Source organism: Mastomys coucha, unplaced genomic scaffold (genome assembly GCF_008632895.1).
Source record: "Mastomys coucha isolate ucsf_1 unplaced genomic scaffold, UCSF_Mcou_1 pScaffold23, whole genome shotgun sequence".
In the NCBI taxonomy this organism is placed as follows: Eukaryota; Metazoa; Chordata; class Mammalia; order Rodentia; family Muridae; genus Mastomys; species Mastomys coucha.
The window spans coordinates 86,268,567-86,280,703 of NW_022196906.1; the positions used below are offsets into that span (position 1 = coordinate 86,268,567).

General features: G+C 45.0%; 1 protein-coding gene across 2 annotated transcripts in view; it reads left to right on the forward strand.

The window, feature by feature from the left end:
- Positions 1-472: 472 nt before the first annotated feature.
- Plod2 (procollagen-lysine,2-oxoglutarate 5-dioxygenase 2) overlaps positions 473-12,137 on the forward strand; it is a 70,495-nt gene continuing 58,830 nt past the window's right edge. The window contains exon 1 of one of the 2 annotated variants that reach the window (XM_031343158.1): positions 473-895. In XM_031343158.1, the coding sequence (XP_031199018.1) occupies positions 787-895 (109 nt within the window). In that variant the 5' untranslated portion in view covers positions 473-786. The remainder of the gene's footprint in view (positions 896-12,137) is intronic. The other variant, XM_031343159.1, reaches the window with a different exon arrangement.

Below are 12,137 nucleotides of genomic sequence, written 5' to 3' on the forward strand. Positions count from 1 at the left end.
CTTCGGAAGTAATTTTCCATGTGCCTGGCAGGGAGATCTTGTAAAGCACAGCTCCATAGTGCGCAAGCTGGGCTTGGACTCCGTCGGATTTACAAGCTTCATTACTGGAAAGAGTCTGAGGCTCTCTCTCTCTCTCCTGGCACCAGCAGCGGGAGAGATGTTCACCGGACAATGAAAAGTTTCTGTTTACTGAATCAAAATCAATGCAAGGCCTTCCTTGACACGGTGATGGCTAAGCTCAGAAGCAACAGCTGGGAGTGGGACAAGCGCCTACTCAGCCAAGCTGGCTCAAGCCCCACAGTCACCTCTCACCTCCGGGAGCGCCGGTTCAGCAGAGAGGGAGGGCTATAGCCAGGGCGTGCCGGAGAAGCTTCGGGAACGCGGGGAGAGCAGAGGGGCGCACGTTCCGCAAGCAAGCTCCCTGGAGCCCCGGCGTGAGGCGGCTCACGTAGGCGTAGGCGACTCGGAGGGTGGGGGCGCAGCCGGGATCGCCTGGGACGCGGGGTCCCGGAGCAGCGCCCCGCCCCCGGCCCTGGCCCCGCCCTCCTTGGCTGCTCTTAAGCCCGCTCCGGGGGCGCGCGCCGCCGGTTCCGTCGTCCGCTCCGTGCGCTCGGCTTCCGTGGTAGTCCGCTCAGTTGTCTCCCAGCCCTTCGGTACCCACGCAGTCCTCTCAGTCCGACCACCGCTCCCGCCCCGGGTCCACGTCTGGCCCCCGCACTCTTCGGGGTCTCCGCGTCTCGCGAGAAGTCCTCGCCGCAGGCCTTCGGCTCCCGGGCTCAGGGGCGGATGGGGGACCGCGGAGCGAGGCCGGGGCGGCTGATGCCCATGCTCGTCCTGCTCTCCTGGGCGGCCAGCCTGGGCGTGGCGGAGGAGACGCCCGCGCGCATCCCTGCAGGTGAGCTCTGCTTGCCGGTTTCCACTGGGTGGTCTAGAGGGAAGTGGGTACATTTCCTCTTTGCGTGCTTCATCCCTGCGGGACCTAACCGCGGGGCTCCCGAGCTTTGCGAGTGACAAGGACCTTCTTTCCTGCGCCCTGGGAAGCAGCTCGCCATCCTGCCTCCGTTGAACGCTGCGCTTGGGACCCGGCTAAGAGCGGACCCAAAGGGCGCCCACCCTCTCCTCTTTCTGTTACACTTTGGGGCGCCCCTGAGCCCTGGCTCTGGCCGGTGTTCGGAAGCTGAACTAAAGCTAGTAGTTTGGAGGCAAGTTCGTGTGAACAAAACTTTCTGGGTTCAGCCAGAGGAGAGCCCCGCCGCCTGTTTGTCTCAAGGGGACTTGCAGCGCTTTATCGCGCAGGGGAGTTCTTTGGCCGGTTCCACTTCTGGACCCTGGGCTTAACTCGCTGGAACTGAACCTGTGTTTAAATGACCTGATGTACTCTTGGTGGTGAGAGGGTGGATGCGATAATTTTGCATTGTTCAGTAACTAGTTAGACTTATTTCCTCTGGAAACTAAGCCCAGGAGCAAACATTTCCACCTTGGGATTCCAATTCAGAGGGTGACACTTGGCACAAATCCAGCTGTTCCCTGTAACCATCGTTTTTGTTTTGTTTTGTTTTTTTTGTTTTTTTTTGTTTTTGTTTTTGTTTTGTTTTTTGTTTTTGTCTTTCTCTTGGCACAATATTCGAAACTTAAGGGCTTAGAAGCACCTGATTCTGTGGAACAGTACTCGCTTTGTTGGCTGCAGAAATGCATGCCTTTATTCTATCAGTCACAGGGAAATCTGAACCTGTGTGAGTATTCTGATTTTGAAGTAAATTTAATCACATATCAAAAGGTATTTCTTTCAGCATAATACTAGAAAATCGCACAGATAAATGCCCATAGAGACATAGAGTATAAAAAAGTACTCTGAAAACTGTCTTTGTTAAAACGCCCAAACAAGCTTTTATTGATAAGTAAAAACAACCTCCAGGATTTGCTAATTTTAGAGCTTGGCTTCAGCTTCTGTGTATTTTATGCCACCTGGATGCCACGTCTCACCTTTTTACAGAGTATATCTGTGCCAGGCTGCTATCTTTAAGTTTGAGGTTAAAAAAAAAAATCAACTTCCCTGTGCAAGCTTTTACATTTCATCGAATTGGATGCTAAATTTTTAAGGGGTTGTAATATCTGAGGCACTGGATTTCAGATATGAAAGTTTTCCATATAAAACCTATGGTGAATATCTGAGACATGGTTTCTGTGGTGGTAGGTGGGCCCAGAGTTCAGTTATGAGCTAAATGTTGGAAATGTTTCTACATTAATGGAGCCAGTTGAGAAGTAGCCATTCTGATCCCACACACAGAGAGCGATGGTTTTACATGTTCTCTGGTAAGTTAATAAATGCAGAAGAAACATTGTTTGGTAATTTGGTCAGATTTATTATCAGCTGTGGTAAATTTATCCCCGAAGTAGTATAACTGAAAATTACTACATAAATACGGAAATAATCTTTAAGGTCTCAGTTGTCTAGATGAATGGGCATTCGAGAAGAGTGAAGATCACCCAGGACCCCCATTATTTGTCAATGTGTTCTAGGTGGCCAGCGAAAAGCATATTCAGAGCTGGGGAGATGGGTCAGTTAGTTAAGTACTTGTCCCAAAAGTGTGAGGATCTGAGTTCTGGATCCCCAGGGTCTACTGAGTAGCTAGGCATGGTTATAATTGCAGCGATGATGAAGGTGGTAGGCAGACGTAGGTAGATCCCTGGAGCTGACTGGCCACCTACTGTAGCCTGCTTGGCAAAGCTTGGTTGGCTAATGAGATCCTGTGTCCAACAAAAGGTGCCTGGTACCTGAGGATGATTCCTGATTGTCTTCATGCCTTCACATGCAGCTCCACCCCCACCAGTGTGGGCTCACTCTCCCACATAAAAGCAATGGACCCTATTGATAACGTGAGCCATACCCCCTTTGCACGAATTGTCTATCTAGCTTTTTCCTTGATCTCTACCTCCTAGATGCCAGTAGCACCCAGCTCTGAATGCGAGAACAAAAGAATTCATCAGAACAGCCAAAGGCCAGTCTCCCGAGAGGCAGATGGTCCAGGCTGGAGAATCACTGAGCAAGATAAATAGGTGTCCTAGAGGCAATGTGACATTACAGTGCTGTCGGGAGGATAATAGGTCCTACTCTGCCCTTCCTTTCGTTCTGAGAGTTTTATGGAACTTCTGGGCTCCTGCGATCCTCTTATTCAGCTTCCAGAGTAGTTTGGATGACAGGTTTTAGTTTTTTAAAAACCAAATTTTTCTAGCAATTTTCCATCGTTACAGCGAACGTGCTTCTGGATTATATTTCCAGGCTTTGGCTGTGTGTTCAACAGTTGGGAATGTCCTGCTTGTTACAGCAACTGAAAGGTCTGCTCTGTACTGCCCCTGGATGTCTTTTGGCCATCCCACTAGTCCAGGTTCAGAGAGAATGTAGTAAAGATTTCGGTTAGAATCGTTTGTCCCCAGTTGTCCTCGAAGCATTTATCAACGTTTTCTTTCTTGGAACTTTCCCCAGGCAGAGGTCTTCTGTCAAGTTCTTACGTCGATGCTTCTCTCTGAACTCCATGTCTTTATGCTTCTCTCTGAACTCCATGTCTTTTAGATGAGAGACGTAGGAGAGGGAGTGCCTGCCAAGTCTCTGCAATCTGGATGCTAGACCTGGCTCCAGACTAGTGTGTGCTTTTAGAGTCACCTTGACTATTTTATGAGCTCCACTGGGCCAAAACCAAGTTTGTAGCCAAATTGAAAGAGATGGATTCAGACATTTCTGTTAAGACTAGAGTTTTTCAATGATGTTCATTTATAAGCTCTTTAATTTGCTGCTATGGTGCGTTCGAGGAAGGAAGAGAAGGTTTGTCCCTATCTGCTGATGCAAACCAGCAATTTACAGGGTGGAGAGGGAGACAGCGAGTCCCTGGAGAGGCTGTGGGGAGGGAAGGAGGGAAGCTCCTTCTCTGGACTCTGCCTTTCCTACCCGGCTCCCTTCTGAGACCTGGGAGACTCCCCCCCACTTGCTCTCTTTTCTTTTTGCTTTTCTTTCTTTTATAACTTAATACGGTCAGTTTATGCAGCTCAAACCTGTTGTTTTTGCTTTGTGTTTATAATTTAATGACTTAGACTATGTGAAGTAGAGTTTTACAGTCTTCGGAATGCATGTCTGGCCCTTTTACCACAAAAAGATTCACCGTTTATTTTGCAAAGATTAAGGTCTCCTTTAAGAATTATGAAAGGCAACATGTAGCCATTGAGGTCAGTAGCTGCACGTCTTCCAAGCCTCCAGCTCGTTTGGCCCAGTGTTCTCCCCCAGGGAACCCTTGCTACAGAGACTGAGTGAGCACTTTAAGTGTGCCCTATCTCCCTCAGGGACCCTTGCTACCAGGACCTTATTTCCAAGCTGCTGTTAGCAGCTCCTTTCCATAGCTTGTATTCCCCCTTCCCTGATTTCTCTTAAAGCAGATGGTGCATTCAGTGTTCCTTTCAGGTGCTTGTATGGCACACTGTATAGGACCAGAATTGAGATTTGGGTAGTTTTGTGCCTCCCATGAGGCCACTGGGAACAAGAAGTGAAGTCTATACCCCTTCTGTACTGTTTCTGTTTCTCTGTGCCCTACCTCGGTATTGTTCTGTTGGACTTTAGGGTATTTGGGAAAGCAATAGCAACTTTTGGGTTTCAGTGACTGAAGAGAGATGGTTGTTTAACAGGGAAAGCATGCTGTTCGTAGGTTATGTATATATAGTGGCATACGTGCAAAACTGAAGGCCAATATGCCCCTCAGCCAGGGACAGAATGCAAACCACAGGCCAAATCCACAACAGGCTCCACAATTTAGGATAGATGGAAAAGATCAGAGGGAAAGTCATATATCATAGCATGTGAAAACTTTATGAACTCGAAGCTGTATTGGCTGCATTCACACTCATATGCTGGCACAATGTCTGTGGTGGCTTTAGTGCTCCCAGGCAGAGCTGAGTAGTTCGCCACAGATGGAATTGGCTGTGCAGTCTTAAAATGTTTACGGTCTTGCCCTGTGCTGGTCCTTGCCATAGAGGACAGTCTTACTGAAGTTGTAACACATGTAGATTGCTCCTCTTTTGGAAAGAGCCACATTTGGGACAGTAGCAGCTGGCTCTGGGCATGCCCGAAACCTGGTTTTCATTTTAGATGTTGCCAGTGATTTCTGCAATTTTTGAAACACAATACTTGATTCTAACTAGATATATACTTTGGTGCAAATGCTGTTTATGTAGTTAAAAACAAAGTATCTTTATTTTGGCCAGATGGGATGAAGACACATTTTTCTTTAGATTTATATTCTAGAACTTTATTCCAGAGAGGGACTTGGTGATGGGTTTTGGCTTAGTTCCTTGAGTGAAATAATTAGTCTGTTTGTCCGTCAGAAGTTTTAGTCCCTTGTAACTGCTGCAGTAAATCAGGCTGAATCCAGAAAACAGTGCATAATCAAGTGACTTGAACTGTTTTGTGTGTGTTTTACTTCTTTTTCCTCTGTGATCACACTATAAAGGAGTAACTTCCAAAGCTATTACCATTGCATTTACCCAGCCCCCCATACCCCCCCCCCCAAGTAGTTACTTGGAGTCTTAGAGTATGGGCAGTGTGACTGCCCTGAAGCTGCCTTGAAAGCCTGGTTTGTTAGGCAGTTGCTGACAGTCAGTGGAGCTGCTGTTAAATTATTACCCTACTCACTGGGTCACAAGGATACTTCTTATACCCAAAACACTTCATAATTTTAAAATGTAACTTCAAATGAGTTACTGTTTATGTAAAGAAATGCAGTTTATAATTTAAGATGTAGTAACTTCGTGTACATTTGAATCTTTTTTCATTAGGATAACTTAGATTGGAGATAAGTAGTTTTATTTTCTTTATTTTCATGTGCTGATAGAGGGGAAATAAAGTTTTTGTAGCATTTCTATAACATGAATATCCTATTTTAAAAAATAATTTAGGCTGGAGTAGTTATACATCTATCTGTTTGAGTTATGACTTGCAGCAGTTTTCTCAATGTAATAAGAGTGTTGCATTCTCGTTCCTACTAACATAGAGATTTTCTTGGATTTCTTAAAGGAGGTGCGATTATGTGCAAAGGGACTTGTGGTGACAATATTTGTTGGCTCCGTATACTGTTTCTATACTGTTACCTCAACTTTAGCTTAACATCTAGTCTGTGTGGGTTTAGAATGCTGAGCAGCCAGCAAGACATCACCAAAGAGGCCGTGGGCAGCCTTTGCTGCTCATGTCGAGAGCAGCCAGCACTGAACTCGCTCCTTTCACCGTTCTTTTTGATTGCCACTTCTCACAAAAGTGCCAGCATCTATGCAAGGCTCTGAGTGACAGGGACACTCCACACCTTGCCGAGCCAGGGAGACCCTTGCCTTGGGGTAGCCTTCCCTTCTGCCTGTGGATTTCTGTTCCTGAAGGACAGTTGTACTCAGAGCCTTCACCAGAGATGAAAACAGGCAGACCACCACATTTCAAGTGTTAATGCAACCTACAGAACGTGGTCTATGAATAGTCCCTGGGATGATGCTTAGTGAACACACCCTAATACATGGAGCTATTGAGGGCTTGTCAGGAGGTGTTTCTCTCAAACCCAGGGTGAGTTTAAGTAGGACAAAGTTAAAATTACATTTCATATTATGTGTTGATTTTAGTATTAGCTGGCTTTTTGTTAGATGCATAAGGCATCCTCCATTTATCATGCTAACTTACCTTTGGTGTGGTTTGCTGCCGAGTTGCAATGTCAGATGTTGCTGAGGAAGTAAGACCTCCATTTGCTTCCCAGTTTTCAGATTTCTTCCAAAAGCAAGGAGAAGGAGGCTTTTCCTTCAATTTCAATAGTGTGGTTATATCCCAGGCAGACAGATGAAGATTTCTTTTTGTGTGGAATAAAGGGGCTTTCAAATACCTGTTTTGATGTTTTGAAGAGGAGGGGTCTGACTGTGGAGCTCAGCCTGGCTTCATACTTGTATTCTTCCCACCTCAGCCTCTGCAGGGCTGGCTAAGGTTGTGAGTGTGAGCCATCATATCCACCCCAGCATAGACCGCTCTTACCCTCTTGATGCCCCTCCAACACTCAGATACAGGGAAGAGATAAGACACCTGCCAGGTCACACCCTCTCAGGGTGAGCCACTGACACCCTGTTTCCAGTATCCCCTCTCTGGAACTGCCAGCAAGGGCTGACAGACTGACCTGCTGCTCCTTAGATTCCCCACAGAGGAAGCCTCAACTCCCACTGGACTCATGGCTCTCATGAAAGCTAATCCCTCTCCTTAGCACCTGCCATTTACAGACATCTTGGGCTGCAGAGGGGTGGTGGAAGACAACACTGACTCAAGACATCCAACCTTGGCCATTGCTGCATAGATGACCCTTAACCCCAAGGTTCCCTGGGACCCTTTAAACGTCCTCAGCTGGAAGTGAGAAGAAAGCATTTCCGGAAGTCTAACTGGGTAATGTCAGCTGACCTTGGGCCCATTTCCTTGGGTAGAACACTCTCCCACTCCTTAAAGAACTGACTATGTTCTTTCTGGGCTGGTCCAAGCTTCCTTTTCATGCCAGTGTCCTGTCCTGTTTTCCAGTAAACTCTGCCTGAAGATGGCTCCTTCTCAATGGTGTTCTCCCCATAACTGAGTAGTGCATCGTGGTTGACTGCTCTGCAGGCTTAGCAATGCATGAAAGAACGGCATGGATTCAGACACTCGCCAGGTTCCTATTGCTGCAGCATCTCTGGTTGGTAGGGGATCCAGAAGCCTTCCTCTCCTCTAGAGCCCAGGGCACATGTTTGGTTCTGCCTTTGGTTTAGTTAGCTTGGAGCCAAAGTTTATATCGGGTCTTATCTTACGATGTTAATTACTTAATAGCTAATATCTGTTGCACAGAGGGGATCCAGTTCCTTCGGGTACTTCCCCCCTCCCCCACCTTTTAAGGCCACATCTCATTTATATAGCCAGGCTGGTCTTAATCTGCTAGTCCTCCTGCCTCTGTCTCCTTGGGATTACAGGCCCACGTCACCAGGTGTGCCTCCTAATTTTGGTATTCTAGATTCAGTTTCTAACAGGTTCCTGGAGCATTTAAAAACTTTTCTTCTTGACTCTTTAGGTATGGCAAACTCCAGCAGCTATTTTGTTTTCAAAAATTCTGCAAGTGGAGAATTTAAATCATGTCTTTCAAAACCCAAATGAGAGACTAATTCACTCTCCCAGGAAGCCTTGTGCCTAGGGCTGACTGTCTGGTTGGTTGTTTGGGTTTTTCCAGCCCCAGCCAAGCCTGCTCTGAGACCTCTTGTCTCCAGAGGTCCCAGCTCCCACTCCAGCTGGTATTTCCTGGCTGCCAGCCTGCACTGTGGCTGTGACCAGAGTGCCCTGCTCATCCAGGCCCGAGTAATTCCTGCCGGCCACTTCTAGAGGACAGTTCTCTTTTTCTTCTTAGTTTAGTTTAGAGAAGGTTGGAATTTTTTAAACAGTGACTTTACTAGGTAACCAAGAGCAAAACAAAACCAAACCCAAATCTGGAAAATCACCAAAGCAAAGAAATGACCAGACCCACGCAGCAGACAGAGTTCTCAGTGTTTTCTGACTCCGGTGTCCTTAAAGCCCCATGCTCCTGGCATGAGAGTGGTTTCCGTAAATCTATGCCCAGCTTTTGTCTCTTTTATCTCCTTGCTTTTCCCGGCAGAGTATTTTACAGAGACAAATGCTTTCCAAGGTAGGAGTCCTTGACATTCAAGGTAGCAAAAGACTCGTGGATGGTTATATTTGAAGCCCCTTGGTGGCTTGTTAGCATCACCCTACTCATTTAGCATTCCGTTTTCTTCCATAGGAGAGAGATTTGTCTTTTTATTTATCTACTTTTTAATTTTTGCCCATATAGTTCCTTTTCCCCTTTATTAGTCATTTGATCATATTATTAGTGTTTTGATCGTATTCACCTCCTGTTCCAACTCTTTGCAGGTATATGTAACCCTCTTCTCTTCGAACACAGCTTTGCATTCATTTAAAAAAACCCTTCAGGGCCAGTTTGCTGCCCAGGTGTGCATGTATGTGTGGTCTTCCAGTGGAGCTGGTAAACTCCTTTGTATTGTTATAATTCTTGGTTTTGAGTAGTAATTTGCTAAGGCTTTTGTGATTCTGTAGTTTACTAAATCCTGATTGGTTAGCTAAGCTTTGTGTTTTGCTCTAGTGAGAGTGTTTGTTGGTAGCTGATAGCACCACCGTTCCCATTGTTTGATACTCTGGATATGACAGTATTTCAGGGTTCCAGTGTTTATCGAATGTCTTGTCTTAGTTTTATTGCTTTATGTGGAGAGAAAATAAAAGTGATGCAAACAAAATCACAGTAGATTCAGTTCCTTTGTACACTGAAATTGTAGGAATCATGATAGGAAAATAATTGATATATAAGGTTGAAGAAATCAAAAGGCCTTTAGGGTGAAGCCGGGGAGAACAGCTAGCGCCAGGAGGCCCTGGAGTCAGGGACCTGAGATCCCTTCATTCTGTTACCTGAGCCCTCACCACACCAGCAAACCTGATTTGCAGTGTATGAGCTTTCCCCGGAGTCCTTGGGAAAACTGCTATTATTTTATTCAGCCAAAGAGAACAGAGAAACACAGGGGTCTTGTATTTTGAAGTTTGTGTTTGTTCCTGGTTATTGTATCTCTCGTGGGATTTGACTGAAATTTGATGTGGCTTTTTTTCTTAACAAGCTTTTGATTTAGAGGTAAGATAATGCTAACAATAACTAGAATTAATTTACATTTTAAAATAACCCAAATGTTTCATATGAGGGAGAAAAAGCAGTCAAGTGTTGATATGAAGCTTTTTTCTGTCATCTCAGAGGAATTAGAGAATCCAGTACATTTAAATACTGTAAACATTTTTAAAAGAACTGTATTCTGTTGTTTCCTTCCTATGTAAAATTTATAAATTAACAAAGATAATGCAGATAACCCTGGAATGGCTAAAACTCAAATTATATAGTGTGTACTGTTTTATAAAAATTTACTCTCTTTCATTTCTTACTGAAATAGATTTATCCCATAATTTTAAAATATGATGACTTTTATTGTGCTAGAACCATAAGTTCAAAAGAAATCACTGTATAGGAGAAAAGTTTAGGAGTGTGTGTGTGTGTGTGTGTGTGTGTGTGTGTGTGTGTGTGTGTTCTTGAATGTGTACGTGCATGCTTGCATGTGCTCTGCTGGATAAAGAGATCACCCTTAGGCCTTTAGAATGGAGTGCCTTCCCTGAGGTCTTGCTGCTTGCTGTCTCAGCAGTATTTGTTCTTTGTGTTTGCGTATCCACAGTTATCCACAGTTGAATGATATCTAGTGCATAGCAGCGTTATCACCAATACTTGGAGGATTGCTTTGTCTTTTCCTTTTCTTTTCTTTTCCTTCTTTGGACTATTTTATCTACCGTTTCCGAAAGGACCACACCCCACCTCCCACGCTTTCGGACCAAACTTGCTCTTGCTAGGCAAGTGCCCTACCCGTGAGCTAAACACCCAGCTCCCCAAAATGACTTTCGGTAAATTAAAGGAAGAAGTTCAAATAGGATAATCAAAAGGAAAGCGTGTAAATTTTGAAAAAGCCCAATTACTCCTTTGTTATGATACTATAACAGTGCAAAAGCACCCACCTTGAGAACTGGGGAATTAACCATGATTTGCTGAGTAAGCAAGTAAACATTAACAGTTATTCGTCCCAATATATTAGGTATTAAAGAAATATCTGGTTAATTAAAATGGTCAATGCTTTAGCGTGTGGGTAGTCTCTTTAGTGCATAGGTGTATGTGCTCATTTGCACATGTGTGTACACATGAACATGTATCTGTGCATGCTCGTGAAGGGGAGGGACTGAAGCTGGGAATCATCCTAGTTGTTTCTATACTTTATTGAGATTCTCTCCCTGAATCCAGTGCTTGGGAATTTCAGCCAGTCAGCTTGCCTGGGGGATTTTCCTGTCTTCTTTCAAGAACCAGTATTATCAGTGGTCCATACGCACTCAGTTTTTAATGTGGGTACCCTGTTACCAAATCCTGGCCCTCGAGTTTGGAGGCTTGCATTTTACTGAGCCATCTCCCTAGCTACAAGTTAACTAAGCTGTTTGTTACTAGGTATTACATATTTGGTGTTTTTATGTTCTTCAAGTACAAGTACCCATGTCACAAGTACACGGTGACAGGTCCTAAACAGCTAAGCTCACCACATCGGTCAGTTAATAGCTTTTCTGTGACTGAGGCTTTTGTACGGCTTATGAGGAATGGCCTATGATGGGGATGGGATCCTGGCTGAAGTGTGAGGGATCAAGGAAGACGTTCGTGTTTTAAAACATGCTCAAGATAAGAAAGAACCGTCACTGATAATGTATTTCCTTTCCTGTAATGGGCCTGTGTGAGCAGCTCAGTGTTCAAGTGCTTGACTATCGTGTTCAGGGAACCGTGTCAATCCCCAACACTGAAAATGAAAGTAAACCAATTCATCATAGATGGAAGACTTGCATTTTGAATTGAAGAGTCCATTTGCACTGTAGGGGAACCTTCTAGAAAACACTCATGTGAAGAGGTGACAAGAAGCAGAGTGGCAGAGAAATCTTCAAGGGTGAAGGCCGAGGGCCCAGACAACTAAGAAAAACGTTAATCAGAATCCGTTGATGGGGTTTTGTAATCCATTTTGATTACATAAGTTGGACCTTTAATTCTGTTCAAAGTAGAAATATGGTTGGGTCAGTTTCACTGTAGGACTTTATCTAGGTTATGCTAATAGATGCTGTGGCATTTTACATTGACCATAGTGAATGTACTGTTCCAGATGTTCTTGCTAGACTGTGGCATTTAGCTTGTGGTCTCCTGTGGGTAGACCCTGATAGTATTCTCTCTCCCTCCCTCTCTCTCTCTCTTCTTCTTCCTCCCTTTCTCTCCCCCTCTCTCTTAAACACACTCTCTTGCACACACACATTCCTTTCTCTTCTCTATCTCTCTCACACATTTCCCTGTCTCTGTCTCTTTCTCTTCATCTCTCTCTCCTTCTGTCTCTGTGTCTCTGTCTCTCTGTGTCTCTGTCTCTCTGTGTCTCTGTCTCTCTGTGTCTCTGTCTCTGTCTCTCTCTCTGTCTCTCACTCTCTTTCTCTCTCTCTCTCTCTCTCTCTC